This window comes from Patella vulgata, chromosome 1 (genome assembly GCF_932274485.2).
Source record: "Patella vulgata chromosome 1, xgPatVulg1.2, whole genome shotgun sequence".
NCBI lineage: Eukaryota > Metazoa > Mollusca > Gastropoda > Patellidae > Patella > Patella vulgata.
Window position 1 is genome coordinate 24,539,088 of NC_065879.2, and position 26,756 is coordinate 24,565,843.

Here is a 26,756-nt window from a genome sequence, read left to right on the forward strand (position 1 = left end):
TAATGGACGACAAATGTCAAGTTCAGGAAACAAAGTTTTGTTTTTGTTTCTTTAAAACAATTTGATGAATATCAGAACGTTTTTATTTGGTCACTTTTCAACCGTTTTAAAGATTACAGCATTGATATTTACTATTTTTAATGAGTTTTAATTTGTAAATCGTTGGCCGATTAATAATTGTGTTGACAATTTCTCAAACTTCGTGCACGTTGCGGCTTGTTTGAATTGATCTATAAATAGCTTTTGGTTGTCAAAATGAAATAAGTCGGTTTACTGAATAAAATATCTTGAGATGCAGGATCAAACAGGCCCACTCACATTGATGAGAAATGTGCAAGATCTGAGACAACGATTAGCTGAAACGGAAAATAATCTGAAAAAAATAAAGAGACTTGAAAAAGTGGAGTTGGATGAGGCAGAGTCAGTTGCATCTTCAAACAAGTTAGTTGAAATGCTTTTCGTATTAGTACTATTGGTATCGAGAATGATAATTTCCTGCCTAGGCCATACTTTGGTAGTTCAGCTCTGAATGTAGGTCTCATTACACTCACCCAGTACGTTCAGGAACCGCCCTATTCATTGAATCCTTGTCAAAAAACTTTTGAACTCCAACGTCGTGTATCACGTTATGTCCAACAGAGGATTTTGTGGAATATTGCATTGAAGTTGAAGTCAGTCCCGGTGAAGGCGGCCTGTACAATGTAAAGGAACATTTTAGTGAGAAAATAAGACCTTGCTTACCTCGGTAAAGTCAGTATGGGCTGTTAAAAACACGTCCCCTTCTGGCAGAAGCCATTAAAATTGAAACATAGGGTAACACACTAATTTACGAAACTTGACCATATTTGACGAAACAAAAGTTATGTAAGCAGGGGAAAAAAAATTGGTATCTTTGAAAAGTTGAGAATTGTCAGTCATTTATTGCTTTGCCTAGCCCAATTACAATCAAATTTTTTCAAAAATTCCAATTCTACATGTCACTCAATACTTAATGTCACTCAATGCAGCTAGCGACTATACAAGGGGGACAGCCCAACCTATGTCACTCAGCTTTATGGGGCACCCATACTGATATGGGCACGTTGGCTTCGTATTGCGTCCAATGGAATGGGAGTGGCTTGGTGCCCTGGGCCCCCCTTCCCCTCTAACTACGGGCCTGGTCTCCAGATTAAAAGCCTTAGGTAGATTTTTATCTCTGCTGGTTCAGGACTGTACAATACTCTCAGTCCACTCATCTTATTTGTATCACGTCATTTGGGACCCATGTCATTTGGGACTCAACATAAACGACATTTGGGACTCAGTTGACGACGTTTGGGACTTGATTGGCGTCAATTGGGACTCAACACAAATGACATTTGGGACTCAATATAAACGACAGTTGGGACTATTTATTTACTCTTGCTATGTATATACATGTTGTAACTAATTGGAAAACTATAAGTATTACTAAGAAACGTAAGTTTTAGGATTGAATATTTTTCAATTTCGCAAACACGCATTTCAGTGAACCAAATTAATGTTTTCTATTTAGGCCTGCAGTGAGAAAGATATTGAAGCAGTCATTAAACTGCCTGACTGATGTATTCAAAAAACTAAAATTTATTCAATCTTATCAAATTATAAAAATAGGTTAACTCCAAACAAATTTTAGAGAACAAAATGGAAACATGTATCTTTTACGTTATAATTACCACCCAATTTCATCTAAAGAAGATGGGTAGGACTTATTTTTTAAGGAAGTATTTTGTCATATTCATCATAGATAGTCAGACGTGATTGTGTGACCCATGTTTGGTTCAATTAATTGAGATTCACATCAACTTTATTCAAAAAATAATTTGTTCAGTACCGCTCCACATTAGAAGCACAGCATGATTGTTTTTGGAATGGGTGGCATCTTTACAGCTGTAAAAACAAATTGTTTTAGGCTGTTCCTGTTACCTGGTATTTAATTTAAAAAATTTTGCTGAGCATGTGCCAATGCCATCATGGTTCTGAATAGTTTCTTTGTTCTTTCAGTGAGGACTGCATTAGAAGACGCGTTCAAAGATTAGAAAAGAGATTTGATGTAAATAACTACCCTGCAGCCATGAATAGAGATGGAGTACTTCATGCATCATTACTACAACGTGATAGTGGGACAATTGCTGATGATTTTCTAGACCGAGAGAGTGTTCGGTCAGGTCTGAGTACTGTACCTGATTCTTACACTGGTTTCACTAACAGACAGTTTCCTTCTAGTACACCAAATACCCAACGTGCTACTGTAAGCTTTTTTGTATTTCCCTGGAATTTAAAATGTCTGTATCTCAAAAATTGAAAACAGTCTCATTAATTACATATACCACACGTAACTGTTTTACTGTAGCTCTAAAAGTATTTGAATAGGCTCATTTACCTAGTAAACAACCCTGGTAAATAATACTGGATAATCACAAATTCCTGTTAAACAACATGATGCTAAAAAATGTAGTGACTTGTGTTTAAATGCCCAGTATTGATCTTTTGACCAAATATCGAAATAAAACACAAAAATAAAAAAAAGCTCCCTACTGCATCAGATTTTTAGTAAGGAGTGTCTATGAACCAGAATATATTTTTTTTATGGCCTTATACATGGGTCAGTAAATGTGGAATATTTGATCTTGTTAGCCAAATATTTCTTGATAATTTTAATCTGTACTAAGCTTTCCAAATTTCCAAATCACAGCTGAGGTTGCTATTTCCACAGAATTAACCATCTTTACGATAATGTAACTGTCATATCGGAAAAATATTTTTTCCTAACTGGCAAAAATCTCTTGTTAATTTGATTATATTTCAGCGGCTTGATCGATTCTCAAATATTTAATGCATGTGAAGAGCAATTTAGTTTTATTTTATTTATTTGGATTTTTTTTCAGACTGCTAGAGGACAGATTGAGGGACACTATGATTCAGAAGATAGTAATTTTGACAGAGGTAGATTAGACACTAAAACCAGAGAAAACAAAGATAAAGTTGTGCGTCAAAATCAGCGTTTACTAGCTGAGGTTGAAAAATTAGCTTATGAATTACAATCTGCTAATTGTAAGGTATATAATTTATGTATGTAGATTAAGAAACAGTGAAATAAAGATCAAGACACGAAGAATTCCCTGCTGTTCTCCTGCTTCAACAAGCTTTATTCAGGCTACCATTAGCATAAACTGTTTCACAGCGGTAATGCAAAAGCATTCTTTTACCACTGTACAACATGATTGACCTTTAATGTCGCGTCCAGTATAGTTCTACGTTTGACGTCACACCCTAATGTTTATCAACAACACAATATGGCATTGATAACACATGTCTTAATTACATCCGACGTAGAAATACAAACTGGTCTGGGCACACTAAATATCATGTGCAATTGGCACTCTTGAAATGGTGGCGATATCGTTGTGATTAAAAGTTTCTGACTCTGCGAATCTTTCCCCCCCAAAAATCCACTGCAGACAGATTTCTTTGTGCAGTATTTCTGGACTATGTGTACTTTCATAACCGTGTCTCGTACAACTGCTTTTAATATTTTCATAGATTCGAGAGTTAACTAGAGAATTAAAGTCTGGTCAACAATCAATACCTGAACTAGAAGATAAAATAATTGGACAACAGTCAGAAATAGATGCTTTAGAAAAGGCTTTAAGGTAAATTATCAAGAGGTTTTTATATCATTGAAAGTGGACACATTCTGAGAAACCCATCTCCATTTTGCCTTTCATTAAAATACAGTCCTTTTTAAGATTTTTTGGGGATGTTGATGTGTACAAGACACCAAATCAGGAAAAGACACAATGACCAGAATTTGAAAGTTGTTTATTGATTTTATGAATCTAGGTTTCACATGGGTAAATTAAATTCTCTCAATTAAACCCTTAATTGTTGAATGGCTAGGGAACATAATTTGTGAATCATTGAAGACAAATAATACAATTAACCACAGAAATTGTCTGACATTAGTCACATGTTTCATTGAGTACATCTAATTAAATTCAAATTCTTGATATGAGCATCAGGGCTCAAACTGGGGTCAATTTTTTAGTGAGACAGGACTTCTCAAAATAGGGAGAAGCGAGGGTGACTACAAGGACAGTTCAGATTTCACAAATTGCATACATTTTTATCACACAAATATTATTAGCATCAAAATAAATCTTCATTTACGTATCAAATGCCTAAGCCGGGTTTATGTTACTTACAGATAGCTGAATGGACCTTATAATTATATTTGTTAGGGTCCATTGTAGCCCTAACATTTGTACAAAAGGCTATAAATGTCAGTGTTACAATTTCTTGCTTTTAATACACTCTGGAACCATGATTATGAAATTATTAGTTGTTTAAATTAGAGATAGAAAGCAATGGGAAACTATATCTATATGACAACAAAATCATTTAGCTTGAATACAAATTCATTGTTTTACTTTAGCTATTTACATACAAGATTAAAGTGCAAGCCCAAATTACATTTGTGGAAGTTCATGTGTTGACATCTCACAAATTATGACATTTGTATTTAAATTTCTATGATTAGTATTCATTTTTATACAATTACATTTTTAAAAATCGTTGATATATATCATCATTACACCCTGATGATGATTAAGTTCGAATTTCATAAAAATCGGAATGAAACTGCCCGACAAAAATGGCTACTGCTTGAACGCAAATAGTGTAAATGTATGTAATACTAAGGTTTTGGTCCCCGTTATAGGTTACAATTTTTTTCTGTTTTTGATGAAACTTAAAATATATGTTTATACCCCAAAGATCTCAGATCCTTTCGATATTCACACATTTCAGACCATAACTTCCTGGATTATTGACCCTGATTGTAAGGAAATTACATTTTTTTTTTTTTAGCTTGTCCTCTATCCATCTCTTGCAAAATGTGGACGTGTCTTACCTGGCAACCGTTGGTTATATGCCCACATGGAAATGTGGTCGTATATTGCTGTCTTGGAGGGCCAAGTCAGCAATGGTTGGACGACCACTAGTTCGAATCCTGATTAGTGTTAAAGTTACTTACTACCTGACCCTGTTAAAAAAGCTTAAACTGAGGTTGTGTCTTGAGACATTGGTTGAGCTGAAGTCTTTTATTTCTGTATCTGATTTGGCTGTTCCAGATTATTTCTGCTGTCCATGTTCCAATATTTATTATCTTACAGCCGCTGATCGTCATATGAGGGATTTTGAATCCACTGCAAATTACATCATTGTCAAAGTTGAATCTCTTTGCAAAATGGAGAAGATTATCTAGTATTGATGTTTTGGTTTTGTTTCCTTAATTAAATGTTAAATAATCAAGTTACGACATTTAACATGGATCAAGCCATGAAAAATTAGATGTTTTTATTTAAAAAATGCCTGATCGGGATCACCAAGTTTAATTGTTATTATAGATATTTGATATAATAACTCTTGAAATGTTTTATTTGAAGGAAAGCTGAAGAAAATTGTGATGAAAATCAGAGACAGGTGGCTAGTGTTGAAAAACATGTCGGTAATTATAGAGATGAGGTTGACGAATTACGATTACAGTTAAATAAAGAACGAAAATCCCGAAAATAGTAAGATAGCCATACTCAGATCTGTTATATACTGAGGCACGATGAAAATGCGCCACTGATTTGAATAGAAATGAAATGAAATGGGGTTTAACGTCCTACTGTTCTGCTCCTATACTGGGCTAATGAAGACGGGCATACGCCATACAGTGTGCTATGAGGGAAATTTTGCCCGGGCAGCTGCACTATCGCCTACTCTTATATCGAATTCCAACTGCCAGGGGATCTTTCACGTGCATTCCAATATATACACGGGACCTCGGTTTTTCGTCTCATCCGAAAGACTAGACAGCTGTCCTTGTCAGGCCCTCCGTTCTGCACCGCTAACAAGGAGAAACCACGTCGGAAAATCTGAATGAACTTTCTCGGCCAATGCAGGGATCGAACACCCGACCTCCAGGCTAGCGAGCCAGCGTCTTAACCAACTAGCCACCGTGGCTCCCGATTTGAATAGAACTAAAAGTGCTGACCAGACATATTGCAGCACAAATGTGATTTTAGGCATAATTGTAGCCTGGACATTGACCGACGCAAGAAAATCAGCAACAGCCCACTGAGACCATAAACACTTTTAGTGAAATATGGACACAACTTCACCACATGAAGGAGATAAGCCTCTGAATGGCTGCTTGTATGATTCTTCTCCACTTTTGTTATGATGTAATTGTCACCTTGAGTGGCTCTGCCAACTTGAATTAACATAATGACATGTCTTGGTGTTTATGTGTCAAGCTTGGCTTATTGTTGTGCCAGAACTGTAGGAGTTGTATTGACCCTAGCTTTTAATAAGCCACATTTTATACTTCATGTCTGCACCTTAGAATTGTGGCTTTTGAAATTCCCTTTCTGTCAAATTCAATTGTTTTATCATTGAAAGAATTGATCTGTGGTGCTTTTATGCAATGAAGAAAACATCATTCTCATATGTTTTTGTTGTGATCTTATGTGGTTACATTCAGAATGTAATATTCAATCTTATCTCTCAAACAAGATTTACAATGATCCATTTAAAAAAGTGGTGCATTTTCATTGCTTCTGCTTTGTTGGACATAAATTTATAAATAAACTGATTTGAGAAATGGTCTTTATCAAATAAATAGTATTGCGTATTTTGATCATCATAAAAGTTTTCTATTAATCTATTTATCTACAATGAAGATTAAACAGACCGGTTTTAATTTCGATTATAAGTCAGAAATAGATTTATACTTGGAAGTTTATATGATATTATATTTTACAATCATATTTTGTTTCTGTAAAAATTATTCATTTTTTATACTTTCCCCATAAGTATTGAGACCCAGAGAGATGAAGCTTTACAGAATTTTCTCGAAACTCAGGAATCATTGGAAGAATATCAGAAGAAAATGAGATTAAAGGTTAAAAAAGTAAGTATCATCTAAAGATAATAGTAATATATTCTTTAAATGGCATTTAGTAATTGGAACATAATCAAATAACACACTATTTATGGATAACAATTACTGTGGTTTATTTCACTGCGACGTTTCAACAAGATTTCACAAGTCGTTATCACAAGTGTTATATGCTTGATAACGACTTGTGAAATCTTGTTGAAACGTCGCAGTGAAATAAACCACAGTAATTGTTATCCATAAATAGTGTGTTATTTGATAATAGTAATATATTTTGGGGTGGGGGCTGGGGGATCTTTTTGGAACACAATAACTCGCTTCTAATTGAGAATATTCACACTTGGTGTAGATGTTTATTAGGTGAATGTGATGGCAGAGTTCAATAATGAGCAATTTCTGTGTGCTTAAATCTTTGGGATGAATAAGTCTGAACATTTTCTGTTTAAGCAGAGATAAGTACATGTACATGTAATTTGATTTGTCAATGCTTGAGAACACAATAACTCTGATTCTAATTGCATGAGAGTGATGAAACTTGATGTACACTATATATTCCGATTTCTCCACTTCCTTGATAATCAGTATTTTCTGCTCTGGTTAAATTGCTTGACCTTTATAAAAAGATAAATGTGCAAGTAATTAATGAGTGGTCATCTATAGAAACATTATTGCATACAAAAAAAACTTACAATGTTATGTGCATATACAAATAAAAATAATAGAAGTATACATGAAACAAACAAAGGATACATACATGTACATTCAAAGATACACAGCTTTACAAAGACATGAACGAATTGTATAAAAAAGCTCCTAAACATTTTAAAATTTCTACATTTTTATTCATCATCAGTATTTAAATTTTTGTAAATCATTTAGTTTATAAAAATTTGGTTCACAGAATAAAATTAATCTGAACAGTTCTTTTCTTTTTTCGTCATGTCTTTTGCTATTTGTTCTAATATGAATTTTGTCTTCAAACTCCTGGCATATAATACACAGACGATCGTTTATGTCAGATTTTAAATATCTCCCTGTTTCAATTTTCAATTTACGTGCGCTTATTCTTAGATTTGTTATTGCTTTTCTGTGTTTTTGAGTTCTTATCACATCTAAATAATTTTTATAATTTATATCATTCTTAACTTATTTTAGGTTTTAAGGTGGGAGACTTCAGTCTCACTGTTGGCAAGTTTTATACAGAAAGAGCCTTTGAAACAATTATTCTGAAATTCTATAAGTATTTATATTATTCATTTGTATTTTTTGTTTGTAATTATAGCAAGAAGAAGGTGAAGATTATATAAGAGATATGTTAGATCAAGTTAATAATGAACGTGATGATTTATTAGAACAATTAGCTACCATGACATCTACTCTACAAGATCATGAAGAAGAAATAAGGTACACATTTTTTTTTAAAGGAACTAGACCTCTTCGATTTAAGGCAAAATTAAGTCTTTAATTGGAACTAGACCTCTTGAATTTAGTTCAAAATTAAGTCTTTAATTGGATTTGCCTGGCTGATATGATTTTTCGTTCGTGATGAAACAGGTATGATTTAATTTAAATTACATTTTTAAGCCCCTTGTTTGTCTGTCCATCCAGCTGACATTCTTGCTTTCACAATTGCTTGTGCATGCTCTAGAGGCTTGATAAGGATATAAATTCTGACAGTGCTTTGTAATGGATGCAAATAAACAAATCGACAGATAAAATCCACCAAGTCAAGAAGAGAGAGTGTCATTTATAACACAATGTGAAGTATGAGTCCTCTAATGACCAGATGCAATAGATACAGATTTCTTGTAAGGCCCCTTTCTGTTTTTATTCCCCCGAATTGATTGTGGATGTGCATTGTTGTTGCCTAAGCCTGTCAGTTCATCTTGCCAGATTTAAAACTGTTCGTAATTCTTAAACTGTTCAAAAAGTGGTACCCAGTTTCAATTTTGCAAAATAAGTAATGTTTATTTGTTTGCCACTGATAATTATTGATGCCTATTTTTTGTTTTTATGCAGACGACTACAAACTCTAGAAGAAGTTGAATCAGAAACAAAAACAGAAATGGAGGAAGAAAATACAGAACTCAGAAAACAGATTGCAAAATTATCTTCAAAAATCAGTAAATATTTTGTTATTTAGCAGTGGCCAAATTAGATCATATCTGAATATGTTCACTGTGAACTAACAGTGCCCAGAAATCTTTTAGTTTCATGTAGATAAAATATGTAGAAAATAACATGGTACATTTTTGATATAAATTACTTTTATTGTAAGATGAAATGAACTTTGTACTTGGCCAAACCCCATATATTTGAATTCATATTGTTCTGCTGCTCATTTTTGGGGTATTTGCTTTTCGCAGTCAATTAAAACTGATGTAATTTGATTCATGTTTTCATGTCTCACCTGAATATAATCAATTAAATCAGTTAAAAATGAAAAAAGGACAAAGGAAAGATTTGAATGATTTATACTTTTTAAATAGACCATTTGATTTGAATTATTCAAATCGTAATCATATAGTAAACTCAGCATTCTATCTCATCACCACTTACCCAATCGCTAACAAAGAATGTGCTGCATTTACACAATTTTTTCAGATAAGTTACAAGGTGAAGGCAATAATTATGACACTCTTCAGAGAGAAAACTCCAGATTAAAAGATCACATGGAGCATCAGGAAAGACAACTCTTACAATTACAGCAAGAAGTTGAAGAAAGTCGAACCATGTTAGTTCAATTAGAACAACTAGCTGATACCGTTCAACAAGGTGCTTCAGGGGTTAGTATTCATACATATTATTTATTAACTTTGAAAGGTATCTTAGTCTTGAATCAAAATCCCATTACTTTTGTTGGGACTAAAGGGATTGTCAACTTATAATATTATGGACCCTTCATATGTTTTCTAAAGTAGTTATGTGTAATTAAAACAATAAAAGTGATATATTGAATAAGGGTTATTTCAACTTAAAAGATGAGAAAGTGCATGAAATAATTTATTTGTTTATTACAGAGAGATTATTCAGGAACGAATGATAGTGGTTTATCTAGTTTACATCAACATAGTAATTCACATAGAAACAGTGGACCAACTGTTAGCTTCTCTAAAAGTCTTACTGAACAAAAACAAACATCATCTAGACCAGCTAAATCTATTGTATCTGAATTAAGGTATATAATAATTTGTATTTTTATTGTGTATTTAGGTCTTATCTGTGCAACCAAAATAACATTTCTGTACTGTGAGTGATGTTATCGAGAGATAAACAATGGTTATTATTCAAATTCCATGTAATGAAGCTTATACGGTGAAACTACTTAAACTGCTAAAATTTCTAAATTGATATGCTTATTAAACATTTAAAGGCTCAATACCACTCTTGTTGTAACTGAATAATATGTCCCAATCTTTATTCTGGTCAACAAATTGCACTATTTTACAATATTCCAATTAATTGATGATACAAATTTCATCTTAACACACCTAATTTAAAAAAATTGGAAAAATTCAAATAAATGATTTGAAAAGCCTGACGTAAAGCTTTTCAAATGTGACTTGGATTTAAAAATATTTTTGAACCCTCTGGACAACTAAAATAGGATATAATGGATAATCTACACAACAGGTAAGTCACTAACACATCTATTTTCTGGAGCTGTCAAGCCAGCAAGAGTGTTATTGTCCCTTTAATATGATGAAACAATGATTGGTAAAATTATTCTGACTTATACATAGACACATGTCTACTTCAAAATTTACTGTATATAGTGTGCATTCATAATAAAGAGTGATCATATTATTTGTCTGTGGACTGTGAAACTTTCAAGTGATCAGCACGTATACTAACTTAAGTGCAAATTTTGATCATTGATAAATATTTGCAGAGTAAAGTTGGCAATGAAAGACTCGGAAATACAGCGTCTTCAGGCATTATTATATGAACATGAATCTAATAACAATACCAGCATTATACACAGTCTTAAAACAGAAATAAATCATATGACAGAGAAACAAAAAGAAGGTATACTTCATTTAATGTTCACGTCAAATGCTGATTTTACTAATTGAATATTCCAAGTCATTATTTGTTTGTTTTTCAAATATTGGATTCAACTGAAATCATCCATGTTTGGACCAGGGTTTCTGTTGAAAAAATTTCCCCTTCAGACATTTTTGTTTGGGGTAAAACTTGCAAGAATTGGGTGACTAGAAGTTGTCACTTTCATGAAATAAGGCCAATAAGCTTCCATTCCCTTTAATATTAACAGACTTCATCAAAAAATATTTCTTGATAATTTGTTATGCAGCATATTATATTCTGAATATTCCTCAATAATTACCTGTCTTTGTTTATCTGATAGAAACTGAAAGCGATACATCCATAATGAAATAGCTCAAGTCTATCTATATTTTGTAACCTTTGTTTCCCTTTAGGAGTTCAGAAAAGCCGAGAACTAGAGTCAATTATAACCCAGCTGGAGACAGATAATACTAGATTACGTGAACAGGTTACAGATCTACGCCGTGACATGTCAGATAGAGAAGGTTTTAACATGTCACTTGACACGAGGCTGGCACAACGTAATTCACAAATTATAGAACTACAAGAAGATATCAATAAAAAATGTAATGATATCAGCCAGCTAGAGAGGGAGGTAGGTTTCAATGATATCAAATCAGCACTAGCAGGTCACCGTGGTTTTGATTCCCCAGTTGTACGTGACAAGGAGTAGGGTCGCCTGTCAAACCTCGTGGGTTTTCTCTGGGTCCTTCAGTTTCCTCCCACTGCTAAAGAGTCCTATGCGCATGCGAATTATGGAAATAAAATTGAACCATATGTTAGTCCCGAAATGACCTAGTTTGTGTCAAGTGGACATTAAACCCCATTTCTCTCTCTCTCTCTCTCTCTCCAATTATACCTCATCTTTTTGAATGGGATAAAAAGTTCCTATGTATATGTTGACGTGCATGTAAAAAAGAGTCCTTGACAGTTGGAATTTGATGAAGAGTAGGTGCTGCCTTCTTATCAAAATGTCACCCATCACGCTGCAATGCGTATGCCCCTCTTCCTTTTATTGGTTGTTGCAGAAAAGTAGGTTGTTCAACCCAGTTTCATTTCATTTTCATACAATAATCAAAATGCTGAAAAATTAATCTATTTTTATTTACCTTTAGCTTCGTAAAAAGAATTCTCAAGTAACAAGTGTACAGGAACAGCTAGATGAGAAGTTAAGAGAATATTCATCTCATATTGCGAGATCCAAACAGTTAGAGGAAGAGATAATTAGTCGGGATGAGGAGATCACATCGCTACAAGCAGAGGTGCAAACAGTACAAACAGATGTGCAGAAACTTCGTAAAGCATCTGAAACTGCCAAACAAACTCATAAAAACCAGTGTTCAGAATATGAGAAACAAATAGAAATGGTAGGTACCGGAAATGAGAAAAACTGTGATTAAAGAATTTTGTACTATATTTCATTTCTTTTATTCCATAAAGATAGATTACTTTGACAGTTGAGATCATGAGTTGAAATCATCAGTTGGAAAATATAATAAAACAAACAGCCAAAATGTATTTGTTGCCAGTTGAATACATGTTGTTTTACAAAATACTTCAAGAGAACCACATTTTACATGAGAGCCCATGAGACAAATATTAACATAGCTGACAAAATATGGCACTCATGAATTTATTAGAGCACTAGTAGCCTGTGAATAAAGCATGTCTTTGAATACCAATGGAAGAACACTGGTTGGCAGTCTGTATTTGATAACTATTCTAATTATTTGTGGATTTATTAAAGAATTAGAGTGTATGGTTATATTTCCTTTAAAATATCATACTTTCAGATAGAAATAAGTTTTGTACCGGTAAATCAAACAACTGATCTAAGGAGAATATCATTAATACTAATAGATATTGTGTATCAATAATACTAGTAGTACTACTAAATATTGTCTATCATTAATACTAATAAATATTGTGTATCAATAATACTAGTAGTACTACTAAATATTGTCTATCATTAATACTAATAGATATTGTGTATCAATAATGCTACTAAATATTGTGTATCATTACTATATTAATAAATACTGTGTATCATTAATACTTATAGATATTGTATATCATTAATGCTAATAGATATTTTAAATGGAAGTGTTTTGTGTTATATTCCAGTTACAAGATGACAATGAGAGAAAAACAAGTCAGGTTAAAATATCAGAAAAACAAGTGAAAAAATTACAAGATGAAGTCAACTTTAAAACACAGTCACTTGATGAAATGGAGAGACAGTTAGAAGATCTAAAAGAAGTTTGTTTTTCCATATATATTTTCTTAACAGTGGTACCAATCTTTTCAACCAAGTTCTCTTTGAGTTAGATATCCTATATAATATTTTGCTGGAGGTGATATTGTAAAAAATTACAGCCATCAGGATAGTAATGGATGATTAGAAATGCCACTGCTATATCAAAATCCTTCTAATTGAATGATATAAATTTCACCACTCAATGTGCTATTTAATTATTTTCTGTAGGAAATGTCTGGAAAAACAAGACAAAATCAGTCAGCTTTTCATAGACTGGAAAAACAAACAGAAGAGCGTGAAGCCAAGATAAGTCAGTTGGAATCCACCTTACTATTATGTAAAGATGAAATCAGCAGTTACATAGCAACATTGGATGACTCTAAGCGTGCCTTCGAAAGAGAACTGTCCAAGAAAAAAGAAGTGGTAAGATTATAACAGTCCTATCTATTATGTTTCAGGAAATCATTACTGGATTTCTTTAACTACCCCAAATATAGAGTGAAGTAACATACATAGTCAAAACTGCTCTTACAAGAAAACATGCTGATGTAGAAAAATGTTAAATTATCAATCCTAATATTGTGACCATTTGAAGTTTGCATTATTAGTTTTATTAATTCTACACTGCCATATTTATTCATCTGCCTGTAACATAGATAATCCTCTTAACGAAACTAAATGATACTTTTCAGCCCATATTTTTTCTACAATTAAATAATCAAATTTTTGTTGGACTTTTGCCATGTTGTCCCTTAACCCCTTAACTGCGTAGTTTTTAAAACGTTAACTACCCCCTATTGCGTAATTAATTTGACGAAAAACGTCATTTTGGACCTTTTCATTCCTGAATACAAAATTTGGTAGTCTGAAACCAAATTAAAACTAACGGTAAATAGAGTTGTCTCCCTTCAATTAGATTTCCTCGACCAGGCGTAATATAACGTCTTACACATGCTGCGATCGTGATCGAAGAATAGGTTGGGGAAAATACCTCCAGGATGTTATATTACGTCCTACACACGGTGAGTGGCAGTTGTCCAGGATGTTATATAACGCCCTACGCAGTTAACGGGTTAAGATATCACTAGAGATGTGAGTAAAAATAAAGAATTTATGTACACATTGCCTATAAAATTTCTTTTGAAAGCTGGAATTTGAAGAAAATTTGCAGTCAGTTTTGATTCAGATCAATTACTTTATGAATAAGGATTTTCTCACAATATTTACGTTGATCTGCATTTATTTATCACTCATATTTTGTAGATATCAGATCTAGAGATTCAGTTACAAGAGATGAAATATGAAGTAGATGATAAAAGACGAGAGAACGTAGAATATGAAAGGAGTATACTAGAAAGACAGACCATGTTACAACAACAATCTGTTAGAATAGCAGAACTAGAAGATAATCAAACTGATTTACACAGACAGGTATTTATAGTCTGTCACTTACTGAAATTTGTCTTTTAAGATTTCAGTAAAATTCGACTTCAGTTCAAATAACATCGCACCTAAGGGTTTAGTTTTCAAAAAAGACAAAATATGTTCCTAACAAAAAGATGGAGTTTCCATGACTATTGATGTAGCAGATTGTGTAGGTTAAAGTACTAGAGGTAATTTATTATCTTGATAGGTTGCCAGATTAGAACAGGAATTATTGAAGACTCGTTGTTCAAATAAAACAGAGATTGAAGAATTAGAGAGGAAATTACATCAAGCTTGTCTTGATTTAGAACAAAAAACGAAAGATGTCAATGATCATTTACATGTCATCAGGTATTATTATTATTCATTTAGATTGTGATTGGGGAATTAAGATATAAACTTTGACCTCAAAGATATTTATTACAGACAATATGTTAATGCTTCATAAAAGTACATCAAACTAGATATCAATATTAGAATCAATGTTATAATTTTATTGTGTCCTTGGTTCACAGTGACGTCATAGGTCATTTTTGACGTCATTTTTTAATTCCTTGTTATCGATTTCCTATACGCTCCTAGTACATTATTAACACCAAATATGAATATTAAGCGAGTTATCATAGTCATTAACGGATTTTAGGGCGATTTCGGGGGTCCAAACAAAAAAGCCCCCTAAAAATTTTCCCCAAGGCCGATCAAATGGGAAAAGTTTTCTGGAAGACTACTCACCCTACTTGTTCATATGAAATAATAATCGCTTGGGTAGGAATTTTTTCCCACTAATGCGAGATTTGAGGATAGTTCAACCAGGCTATATAGTCTTTTGTTGGGGATAACTTGTAATACATACTAGTTCCAAAATAACCTAGTTTGTGGTGAGTGGATGTTAAAACCCATTTCTCTCTCTCTCTCTTTATAAAATAGGGATTATCAGGAAGAGAAAAAAGAATTGACATCTGAACTGCAAACAGCAGAAGAGAAACTGGAAGAAGAGCAGAAAGCTAATAGAGCATCTGGTCCAAAGATAAGCAGATTAGAGAAAGAAGTGAGAGATTTACGTGTTCAACTTGAACAGAAAATAGAAATAAGTAAGTCAGTTTTGCCATATTCCTAACCAGTTATCACTGCTGTCCATTGTCAATTTCAATGTTGTGTAGCTCTTGAAAATTAATCTCACATGGCAATAGCTACAATATTCATGATCATCCTTTCACCTCTTCTTCAATAGTTATGTGAGATGTAACAGGCTTGTCACCATTGCAGTATTTCTTTACAGAACCAATATTATTATTAATTTATAAAAACAAACCACCTCCAACTTTTACACAGAGTTAAAACCTACTATATTATTATGGTCAATCATGTACAAAACTCCACATTTCTCAGGTACAATGTTTGAAAACACCAATTCTTAAATTGGTAGGCTACCAAAATATGGTTGTTTCCTGTGGTACTATGGAAGCCTGTTGCAGCCATTTTATAATCTTGACTTCTCACATCGAGCGGGAAGTCAAGATGAGAGAATTTGATGGCCGTGAAGGCAAGGATTTCCAAACACAAGAAAGAAATTAGTAGAGAAATCGTGGATGAAGGAGCGAGAACTTAAGATTGCCAAATTTATTACCGACCCCTGTATTAAATTCGCAAACTCTGCCAAGAGGCCAGCCCCGGAAACCGGCCAATCTGTGACCATGGAAATCCCGCCTTATTTTCAGAATGGTATAGATAAAAAAAAGCCAGCCATGTGATTTGAATCGGTGTGTAGACTGCAGCGTACAATACGAACGAAATTAGTCACTGACACCCAGTATAACCAGGTCTTCATAGGCACTCTTATATCATGCAATTACCGGAGCTTACTGTTAGAATTTTTAAATTAATATGCATACTCAACAGTTAGTATGATTAAAAGCTGATTTATAATGACAAATTATTCTAGCTTGCATAGACTTATTACCACTTTTAAGACAAGTCACATTTTAAGAGTCTTACTGCACTTTGCGAATGTTAATAAATAATAGTTAATGTGCTACCTACACAATGTTTCAAAACATTGTTTCATTTTAATATCTATGTATCTTGTGTTGTGTTTTTGGAATTATGAATAGTATATAATTGTTTTCAGTATTGATAGTTTATATATTATAGATACAAGATAATATATTAATTAAATACACAAAGATATATGCATATTGAATTCATCAATGTAAATAAAAATTTAACCAAAACTAGATAATGTTGACTTCTTTAATGTTATTATCATTTTTGTAGTTTCTGATTTTGAAGAACAAAGGAAGATGAGAGAAGAAGATATGAGTCAACAACTTGGACTCGTTTCTAATTTGGATTCTCATATTCTGAAACTAAAGGTAAGATTTGATCTCTGGTGAAACCCATCTTCCATAGAAGGTTTGATCTTGCTTTAACTCTGTACACCTCGATCATCAAGCCCTTCACATTATACCCTGCATTGACTTGTATGTAGAACAGTTTTACATTTTAAATGCTTTGTCAAAACAACAAATAGTGTGTAATGCCTCTTAAATTTTATAACCTTAGTACTACTGGTGCAACAATTCTTAGGTCAGCTTTGTCAGTGTCTTGGATTAAAAAATAAATTTACTTGTTAACATTCAGGCAGTATAACTCTTTATTGTATGATATTTTATCAGGCTGATATACACAAAACAGAAGACAGTAAAGCAGAATTAGAAAGACAGTTACAGAAAATGAAATACGAAGCTCAGGCTAAATCACAGTTACTGGATGATACACAAGATATGCTGAGGTGGGTCATCCATTAAAATCTATTAAGAGGGTATACTAAGGACATCCTGACTTTCATTTGCTGGCCAGAATTGTAGCGCTTTCTCCTCACTATAATGTTGAGATCCACCAATAATGCAACCTTAGAGAGCCTCTGTTGTTCAGTGAGTTTGGCACTGGCTTGTTAACTTGTGTTTGCATCCCTGTTTTGGCTGAGAAAGTTACTCATATTTTCCAGCCCATTTTCTTCTCTTCAGAGGTGCAGGATAGAGAACCTGGCAAGGAAAGGGTGTCTGTTCTTTCTGATGGGGTAAAAACGGCATTGTACTTGTTGACGAGCACATAAAATAACCCATGACAATTAAATAACAAATATATTTTATTTTCAATGTATTACTGAACATATAATATGAGCTAGTGTAACCATAGTGTAATTCATGAATTTCTGTTAAACAGTAAAACAGAGAATGAATTAGGGGAAAGGAATATAGAAGTGGATGAATTAAGACAATCTCTAGATGAAAGACAGAAAGAACTGGATGAACGCGTTCAACAGGTAAAACTTTTTTTTTTCTATCCATTGTTTGTTGGATAAGTGAATCAGTTTATTGACAATATACACAACAGTGATGTATTTCTGTACAAAACATAGCTAAGCCTAAAGATGTACCAATATGTACGCAACCTGTTATCATAATTTTTGGTATCAAATGGTATTGCTTTAGTGCCCCATAAGTGATAGAAAAGTAGGATGTTAAACCCCATTTTAATTGTGATATGTTGTTTGTATTTTAGTTGAATACATTGAGTTGTACTATAAAAGATACACATGAGGAAATGGAGAAGAGAATGGGAAAATTAAACGATACATTACATAAATATGAAATAGAAATAAAAGACAGAACGAAACAAGTAAGTCAGTTGTTCCAACTTCATGTAATAAAATTCAGATTACAATATAGAAATCAGTACATGTTGCTATTGATAGCAGTCAATGGTCAAATAACATTATGAACTAGAATTTAATTCTTTCTCCAACAATTTAATTACAACAAGGATATTAATAAAAATTATTCGCATTGTTTTAACTTGTCATCTTCAAATACGTAGTGAGCTACTGACATAGAATTTATGTATGAGCTTTAATGGGGTCATCAGCGAATTGACATAGAATTTATGCATGAGTTTTAATGGCGTCATCAGCGAGATCAAATGAGTCTCACTTTCTAGCCACATAGCATAATGAACACAGATAAAGGAGTCTTTATGCTCGATGTATCCTTAATGTAGTTCAACAAAAAGGATACAAATGCTAGTTAAGGAAGTCTATTTGTGGTCAAACCGTACCTTTTGTGGAACATTCTCTTGCCAACTATCAGTACATTGGTAGTATTTGAAATATTTTCTTCATCTTAAATTTAGGAATAGTTCAGAAATGTTCCTGCTAACTATAATAGTATTTAACAATATTTTTATTGTCTGCCGCCCTTCGGAGAAAGCAGGGGGCTATTAGATAGGGTTCGTTCCTATGTCTATCGTCTGTCACACATTTTGGAACACAATAACTTTGGGAGAAGGTTAGTAATTTCTATGAATTGTCCTAATCCCTTTGTAATTTATTTGCAATAAAATATGTTTTAAAAACTAATAACTTTGCTTGTAATTGACTTGTTTGTTTTGATTAGATTGCAGATTTAGATGATACATTACACCAGACACGTAGTCAATTACAGGAAACTACGTTAAACTGGAAACAAGCAGATCAACAGGCACAACGACAACAGATTGAATTACAAGCGACGTCAGCTAAACTATCAGAACTACAAAAGGTAAGAAGATTGGCTTGGGCATAATGTATAAATTCACAACTCTTTCCATAAAGGCCCGGTCCCACTGCACTTACAGATGCAAAGAGGATGTAAAACGGGGGAAAAAACGTGCATTCCGTTTGAAAATGCCATGCAACCGTTGTGTACTCATTGCATACGTGTTTCATACGCTCTATCCATCGAGCATCCGTTCACTTTGATTTCATCCGCGCAAAAAGTTTTGAGCTGCACAAAACTTTTATAACGGATGAACTTTTCTGCCGTGTAAGATATAAATGCACGACATATACGAGCACCATACGTTCCATGTCCGTTATCATTCGTTAAACGTCCACTGTATCCTCTCTGCATCCTCTGGGCATCCTCGCAACTCACATACGCTCCAGCTGAAAAACGGAAAGAGGGAGGAAAGATAAGGTACATGGAACGTCTATACATCGTTAGTAGCACGGAAATAGAAAGGATGTAAGCGTATGCATCTCGTATATAAAGTTTTCAAAACGGACAAAGCGTTTGTATCTGGGATGTATCTAGTTTATTGAAGGATGTCTGGAGTTTGCCTAACCCCTTCGGAGCTGTCATCCACTTCCATCCGCTTTCATCCGCTAGACTTCCAATGAACATCCATTTAACATCCCCGCTACATACTTCCCACGTTCGTTCTTTTCCATTCTGTTTTCGCAAATTTTCATCAATTTTGTCCATTTTTGGAGCAGATGAAAACAGATGGAGCCACCCCCGAAAGTTTGCTCATCCGCTGTGTCCTTTTTGCATACGTTTTGTGTCCATCGGCCACTGGGACCTGGCCTTAACCCTGAATCTTTGTTTAATGGTTTACTAAAGCTCAAGGTTACTTTTAAATTTCAAGACCTCCCTAGTTATAACTTACATATAAAATAGATCCTGTATGTGATATTCATGTAGAAAATAAATATTGAAAGTGGACCTCTTAAGAAAGTGAAGCAAGGTAATCAATACCCCAATAGTGAAGCATTCCAAGTATTACTGATATAATGAATTTAAAAACAAGCCGAAGCTTATATAAACTCATCTCCATGTAAAATATACATTTCAATACAATTACTAATCACATGTGACTGTGTCATGAAAAGTAAAAATATATATAATATATTTATCAACAATATCAGTAAATTATCTTTCTTGTATTTCTGTTGGACTGTTCTATTATTTAGCAAAGGTAACAGTATCTCAATATGCTGTGCAATCAACCATATTGTTGTTTTAAGGTGTCTTAAGATTTGGGAGGATACCAATTATACCTTTTATTTCTATAGATGACTGAAAGACAGAAACACAGATTGGAAGAGCAAAAAGAAGAGAATGTTGACATTACACAGGAGCTTAGATTAACCAGGTAACCTTAAAATATGTCATTGATCTTCTGGTTCTTGAGCAAGAATCTGTATTACCTTTAATTTTATATAGTACTAGATGAATGTAGATTATTCTATTATTTTATTATAGATCAGTGGTACTTTACTACATTTTATTTTATACTAGTATTTGACAGAATACTCATCATGACACAATCTACATGCAAGTCGAGTTTTACTTCGTAGCTGCTTTGCTAAATTATAAATTTGTATTTGTATATTGTTGAATACACACAGGGGCCCCTTCACAGTGCCAGACTTAGTGACAGAATCTATATCTATGTTCTTGCTCTACACAAATTTCAGTTGTGCCAAAAAAATTTTTATACGCCCACATGGAAATGTGGTCATATACTGCCGTCACCCCCGCATGTACGTACAAGGTATGTATGTCCATCGTCTATAATTTCTTGTGAACACTCTACCGACTACATTTATCATCTGATATATGCTGTTAACATCAGTGAGATAAAGAAGCCTTTTTAATTTCAATAATTTCCGTTCATTTCTTCTAGATTTATGGCCCTTGTTTGACTTTGTTGAACCTGATGAATGCTCTAACAACAAAAGTTATCATCCAATTTGTATGAAATTTATATGCATCATTTAGATTAGTGAAACGAAGAAGCCTATTGTCGTTAATAGGCTTGTCATTAATTTCTTCTAGAGTTCTGGCCCTTGTTTTTCTTTGTTGAACTTGTGAAAGTTTGAATGACAAAATTTTTCCTTTGATCTGTATGAAATATATATGCATCATTTACATTAGTTAAACGAAAAAACCTGTCGAATTTCAACAATTTCTGTAAATTATAAATTACTTCCAAAGTTAAGTCCCTTGTTTCAGTTTGTAGAACCTTGTGAACCCTCAAACAACGAAAATTATAATCTGATCTGTATGAAATTGTCTTGTAAATGCCCCCAATTATCTACAAAAGAATAAATATACAACAACCCTTGTCGACGATTTAGCTGCTGTGGGCGTATGTTTGTTGCCTGGCAACCTATCTTTACTTTTCTGATCAAGTTTATCAAAGGCAGCCGCTGTGATGTTTATCAACAAATCATTTTAATAAACTGATTAATTTTTTTCCCAGGGAACAGTTACAACAGCAGCATGGTGAATTAATGTTGACCAGACGTGAATTAGCTCAAGCAAATCGTGAACAAGAAAGGTTAATGCGAGAACTAGAAGATACTAATGTAGCATCACAGGTATGCAGAGAATCGATAGGTATTCTAAATGTAGTAATAAAAATGCCCCCCAAAATGCCTTATTTGTCAGATGAATTCCAGTTGGTGGGTTTGGTCAGTGGGTTTCCATATGTCATAAATACTTTCATATGACAACACAAATTGAACACTACATTATACCAATATTATTGATAGTTTTATATATTATGTTTAGAACCAAGAGTCTGATACTGTGAGATTAGCAGAAGAACTGGGAACAGCGAGAGCTCGAGAAGCTTGGGCTGAGACTAAGTTAACAGCAGAAGTGCAACAACTAACTGGTGAATTAGATGATGCTCGATTTCAACTAGAGAAGGAGGTTTGTTAATATTTATATAGGACCATCTTTTTTTTATTACATCCTGTACCTTTTATGTTCATTTCAGCTTTAGTTGATTGTTTTGCTCTATTATCAGTAGTAGCTTGTTTAACAATTACTGTAAATATGTCCTCCATTTTTATCCACCCAACATATTATTGTGTGAATATGCGGTGATCCTCCTTGCTGGATTACTATATTAAGTAATCTATCACTTTCCTGCGTTCTTGACAGTTTATGGGAAGGATTTGAGTTTAGTAATGTCATAATAATATTTTGTATATTACTTAGGTATCCAAAGGGAAAGATTCTGAAAAAGAAATAAAGTCTTTAAGAAATCAGCTAAAAGAAGCTGTTGAAAGTAAAAGGAGAGAAGTAAGTGAACTGGATGAAGACTATAAAGATCAGTTAATTAAAGCTCATGATGAACTAGATTGTCTACAGAATGAATTATTGACACGCAAACAAGTTATAGATGTAGCCAATGAAACTATAGTTATAAAGGTAAAGAATAAAACTGGATATTATTATTGATTGGTTTCAAAATGTTGAAAGACAAGGGCTGTTTATAGGGAAAACTAGGCTCTAAAGCAAATATTCATATTATAGGGGGGGGGGGGGGATTTATTCTTGTATGCTAAAGACAGGGCTACTTTTGTTTAGTGCCAAATAAAAGCAAAGGTCGCATCTTCACCGTGCCTAGAATCTCTTATATGTTGTCTTTTTGTACTCTGTTTTAGTTCTAATATATTCACTACTTCATTTTAATCTTCTTAATATTTAGGAAGCTGAAATAACTCGTCTACAGACTCGAATATCTGGGTATGAACGAGCTGCATTATCTCAAGTTTTGGAACCAAAAGAAACAGTGAAACCAAAAGCTAAGTATCCCACATCAGTCATTTCCAGTAACCAACAACAACAAGGGCAAATTACTCTGACACAAACAGAACCAGAAAGACTCACAAATCAAAATGGACAAAGTGAAAGTGAAACAGGACATAATGGACGTGCTATGTTTCAAACTCAAAATTTTCATCAAAAACAGTTTTATATAGAAGGATTAAGTGAAATTTCCGGTGAAAATATTCTACCTCCCCATATTGCAATGAACAGAGAAAATCCCAGTTTTCAAACTTTGTCAAATAGTTTAGAGCAAAGGCCACCAGTCAGAGTATTAAATTTTGATGGTGAACAAACTACGAACCATTCACAGGCATTGTTACAAATGAGTAATGGATCAATGATACTACCTCATCCTAGCAACAGAATACCAGAGTCTGGTGAATATCCTTATATTCATTGTGGTAAGAATTTTTTTACACATAATCATTCCAAATATATCGGCCATACTGTACTTGCTTGAATGCACATAATCTACAAAAAAGAGGTCTATTCTCTAACAGGGGGGGTTGGATGGCTGAATGGTTAGCACGCAGGCGCTGTATCACAAGGCCTGTCTGTCCAACCTCGTGGGTTTTCTCTGGGTCCTTCGATTTCCTCCCACTGCTAAAGACCCCTACGCGCAAGCGAATTATTGAAATAAAATTAAACCATATTTTAGTCCCGAAATGACCTAGTCTGTTTTGATTTGACGTTAGACCCCATTTCTCTCTTTCTCTCAATACTAAACAGTATCCATAGAAAATTAATATTACTAGTATCCACACAAAAAACATACAAATGATACATGAAATATACACAAAAATGATAATCCATTGCCTAGAGTCACTGTGTAACACAGAGAGAATAAAAAACCAGCAGGTTCTTTTGGATTATAAAGTATAACTTGAATTTCATCTCTATCTTACAATTTCCAAAGTATAGTTATTCACTTGTATATACCAGTTAATTCTTGTCCTTCATCCTTTTAGTTGTTTGCAGTAGTGGAATACTTGTATGCACCCCGGTACTGATTCAGTGGCAAAATTGCCGTCCTTATATGGAACCAAGACATTCCAATTAAATTAACCCTTACTAATTTCATACAATCATAAAAAAAATAGAAATCTGCAAACAAAGGACTTCTCCTAGCAGTTATAATGCCATAAAAATGTAAAGCATTCAGAAGACCCCACAAATCTTTCATTTAGCATCAAAGCCATCTTCTAAAACTAAATTATAAAATATATATCAATGAGTTTGTTGTTTGTGACATCTAGTAATACAATCTACTCAACAATAGGTAAAAAAAATTATTCATGGGTGATAACATCTAAAGTAATTTGGTATATTTTTTTTTTAGATCCAGTTACTGCAGTAGGTGTTTATCAAACCACAGAAGATGATCTAACATTGAGTCCAGAAAATTGGTAAGACAGTTTATAAGCTTTGAAAGTAAGATAATTGTACTTTTAAATGGCTTCCATGTAGCTCCGAGGATAGTCAATTTTTATTTCATAACCCCAAATACAACATGATAAATTCAAACTAGTTCAAAGAGTAATAAATATCATTATCTTCAGATTTTTCCACCTAAAAGCTCTAAAACTAGGAATAGCTATTTATATGAGCATGAAAATTACCAGACAATCTATCTTACATCTCTGTATAATTTAAGCTATCAAGATATTAGAGAAAGATTACGATGTAATGCTTTACGCCAACAGATGATTGAACATGAATTAAAGATGATGGATAGTGAAGAAAATGTTGACATGGATTTAGACAAGTCTACAACTGTTTAATATAATATCTTGTATAGTACAGCAGCACCTTACTATAGGTGGACAGTTTCAGTGGTAGTCAAGGGTCAGAATTCAGCTTTTCTCAATCGCTCCATTTACTACAATGAACCTTGATCTGGATATGAGGTCCCATGTGTATACAGTGTCAAAAGTTTTAGGGACATTTATGTACATATTACTATTGGTTGAGAGGAAAAATGAATTTCACCTCATATTTGAAGTATGCAGAATAATGGAGCAAGACAACAATTGCCATAAGTAATTGTGTGAACTGTATACCCACCCAAATAGCCAGACAGCTGGCATAAGGCTATTTTGTCCAGATCACTATACACTAAGTCGATGTGAAAGAGATCAACAAAACGTTCACCAACTAAATTTAGCAAAAAAGTCAAGAGATATAAACTTAGATAGACCTACTGCTTAAAATAAGCCATGAAAGGAACAGTCAAATTTTTCTTTACAGGTGTCTTTTATTTGTATAATAATAATAATAGACAATGTCAGAGATAATAACCCATACATTTTGATTTAGTATAATTTGATGCCTTATTCAAGCCATATTCAAAAGTAAAATTTTACAAAAGATATATTGATATAAAGTCTTTAAATTGAAACAAATTAAAGTGGATTATTAATATTATTGGTAATATCTGTGTCATGTTCATTAAATTATATAGTCTAATGGCACTATATAGTGAGTGATAAACTAGTCAGTCAAAATTTAATTTAATTGATCAGCAACCAAATAGAAATCCTATGGCATTGAAATTAGAGCAATCAGTCAGTCTTAAGATTGGTAGGTATTCATGTTACTTGGTATATATATATTGCTCAGCTTTAAAATGCAAATACAATGTAGGTAGTAACATACATCTGAAAGATATCCAGTATTAGTTTGCTGATACAGTCAATGTCAGTGCATGTGTACGGCCTGTTTCCCATGTACACATTTTTGCAGAGTTTCCGTGGGCGTTTTCACCGGTCTAATATGTAATGGGACCATTTCCATGTAAACGGCAAAATGCGCACATAGAAAACAGGCTTAATTGTACAAATCATGATTTTATTGAGAATATTTAAAGTCTGTATTATTATTTATATTATATTAAATGATATGTTTACTTTTCAATTATTTTTTCATGATAAAGAAAGAATACTGTTTTGGTATGTGGGTATATAGCTTTCAAAAAATTTATTTGTAGAATTCATACAGTTTTATAAGGATAAGAACACTAGAATTGGATATTATGAATGGTCTGATTATAAATCATAACAACTGATGTCTCACCATAAGTATTTATGCAAATATTCCTTTATACGGTCCAGCATTAAATATTCCAGTCATATTTTGAATCAAAGAAAATGGAACAACTATTCAGTATTGAAGTGATTATATACTATTTAGATAAATATTATCTTATCAAAAATTAAATGTGCTGAAATATATTGTATATTTATATAATTGATGTGTGTGTATATATATATGTTATTTATTTCATGTAAATAAAATTTAATACCGTTTTTAATTTTTGTTCAAACTTGTATTCTGATGGCGTTGCAGCTTTGGGTGCATTTTGGAATATTTAAAATAAAATGTAAAGAAAAAAGCAACCTCTAAGATCATGGGGAAAGGTTATATTAAACGCATTTTATACTGTATGTTTCTTAACTTATATTAGGGAAAATATATAAAGTGAAAATAGAGTTTCTATCTACCCTAACTTTTATATCATTAGTTAGGTCTGTCATTGGCGTGGTTTCGATCACAAGCTTGTAGGTGACAAATAGTGCGAACGCCTGACTAACCT

General features: G+C 33.2%; 1 protein-coding gene across 1 annotated transcript; it reads left to right on the forward strand.

Annotated features, from left to right (window-relative positions):
* Positions 1–48: 48 nt before the first annotated feature.
* On the forward strand, positions 49–26,459 carry LOC126829727 (coiled-coil domain-containing protein 18). The gene is made up of 30 exons (XM_050560191.2): positions 49–441; positions 2,023–2,269; positions 2,907–3,077; positions 3,562–3,671; positions 5,466–5,594; positions 6,883–6,979; positions 8,250–8,371; positions 8,987–9,090; positions 9,572–9,753; positions 9,988–10,145; positions 10,860–10,996; positions 11,410–11,630; positions 12,151–12,402; positions 13,160–13,294; positions 13,521–13,715; positions 14,556–14,723; positions 14,926–15,068; positions 15,645–15,808; positions 16,992–17,089; positions 17,393–17,508; positions 17,943–18,042; positions 18,282–18,398; positions 19,172–19,315; positions 20,611–20,690; positions 21,804–21,921; positions 22,115–22,258; positions 22,550–22,762; positions 23,043–23,565; positions 24,504–24,570; positions 24,819–26,459. The coding sequence occupies exons 1-30, from the start codon at positions 293–295 to the stop codon at positions 24,943–24,945; spliced, it is 4,731 nt and encodes a 1,576-aa protein (XP_050416148.2). The 5' UTR covers positions 49–292; the 3' UTR covers positions 24,946–26,459.
* Positions 26,460–26,756: the final 297 nt, after the last annotated feature.

Bases quoted from the DNA above. Each gene is read 5' to 3' on its own strand.
- LOC126829727 (XM_050560191.2), top strand. From the start codon at position 293: ATGCAGGATCAAACAGGCCCACTCACATTGATGAGAAATGTGCAAGAT. The intron at 10,997-11,409 runs GTATACTTCATT...GTTTCCCTTTAG, and splicing joins GACAGAGAAACAAAAAGAAG to GAGTTCAGAAAAGCCGAGAA. The intron at 17,509-17,942 runs GTGGGTCATCCA...TCTGTTAAACAG, and splicing joins GATACACAAGATATGCTGAG to TAAAACAGAGAATGAATTAG.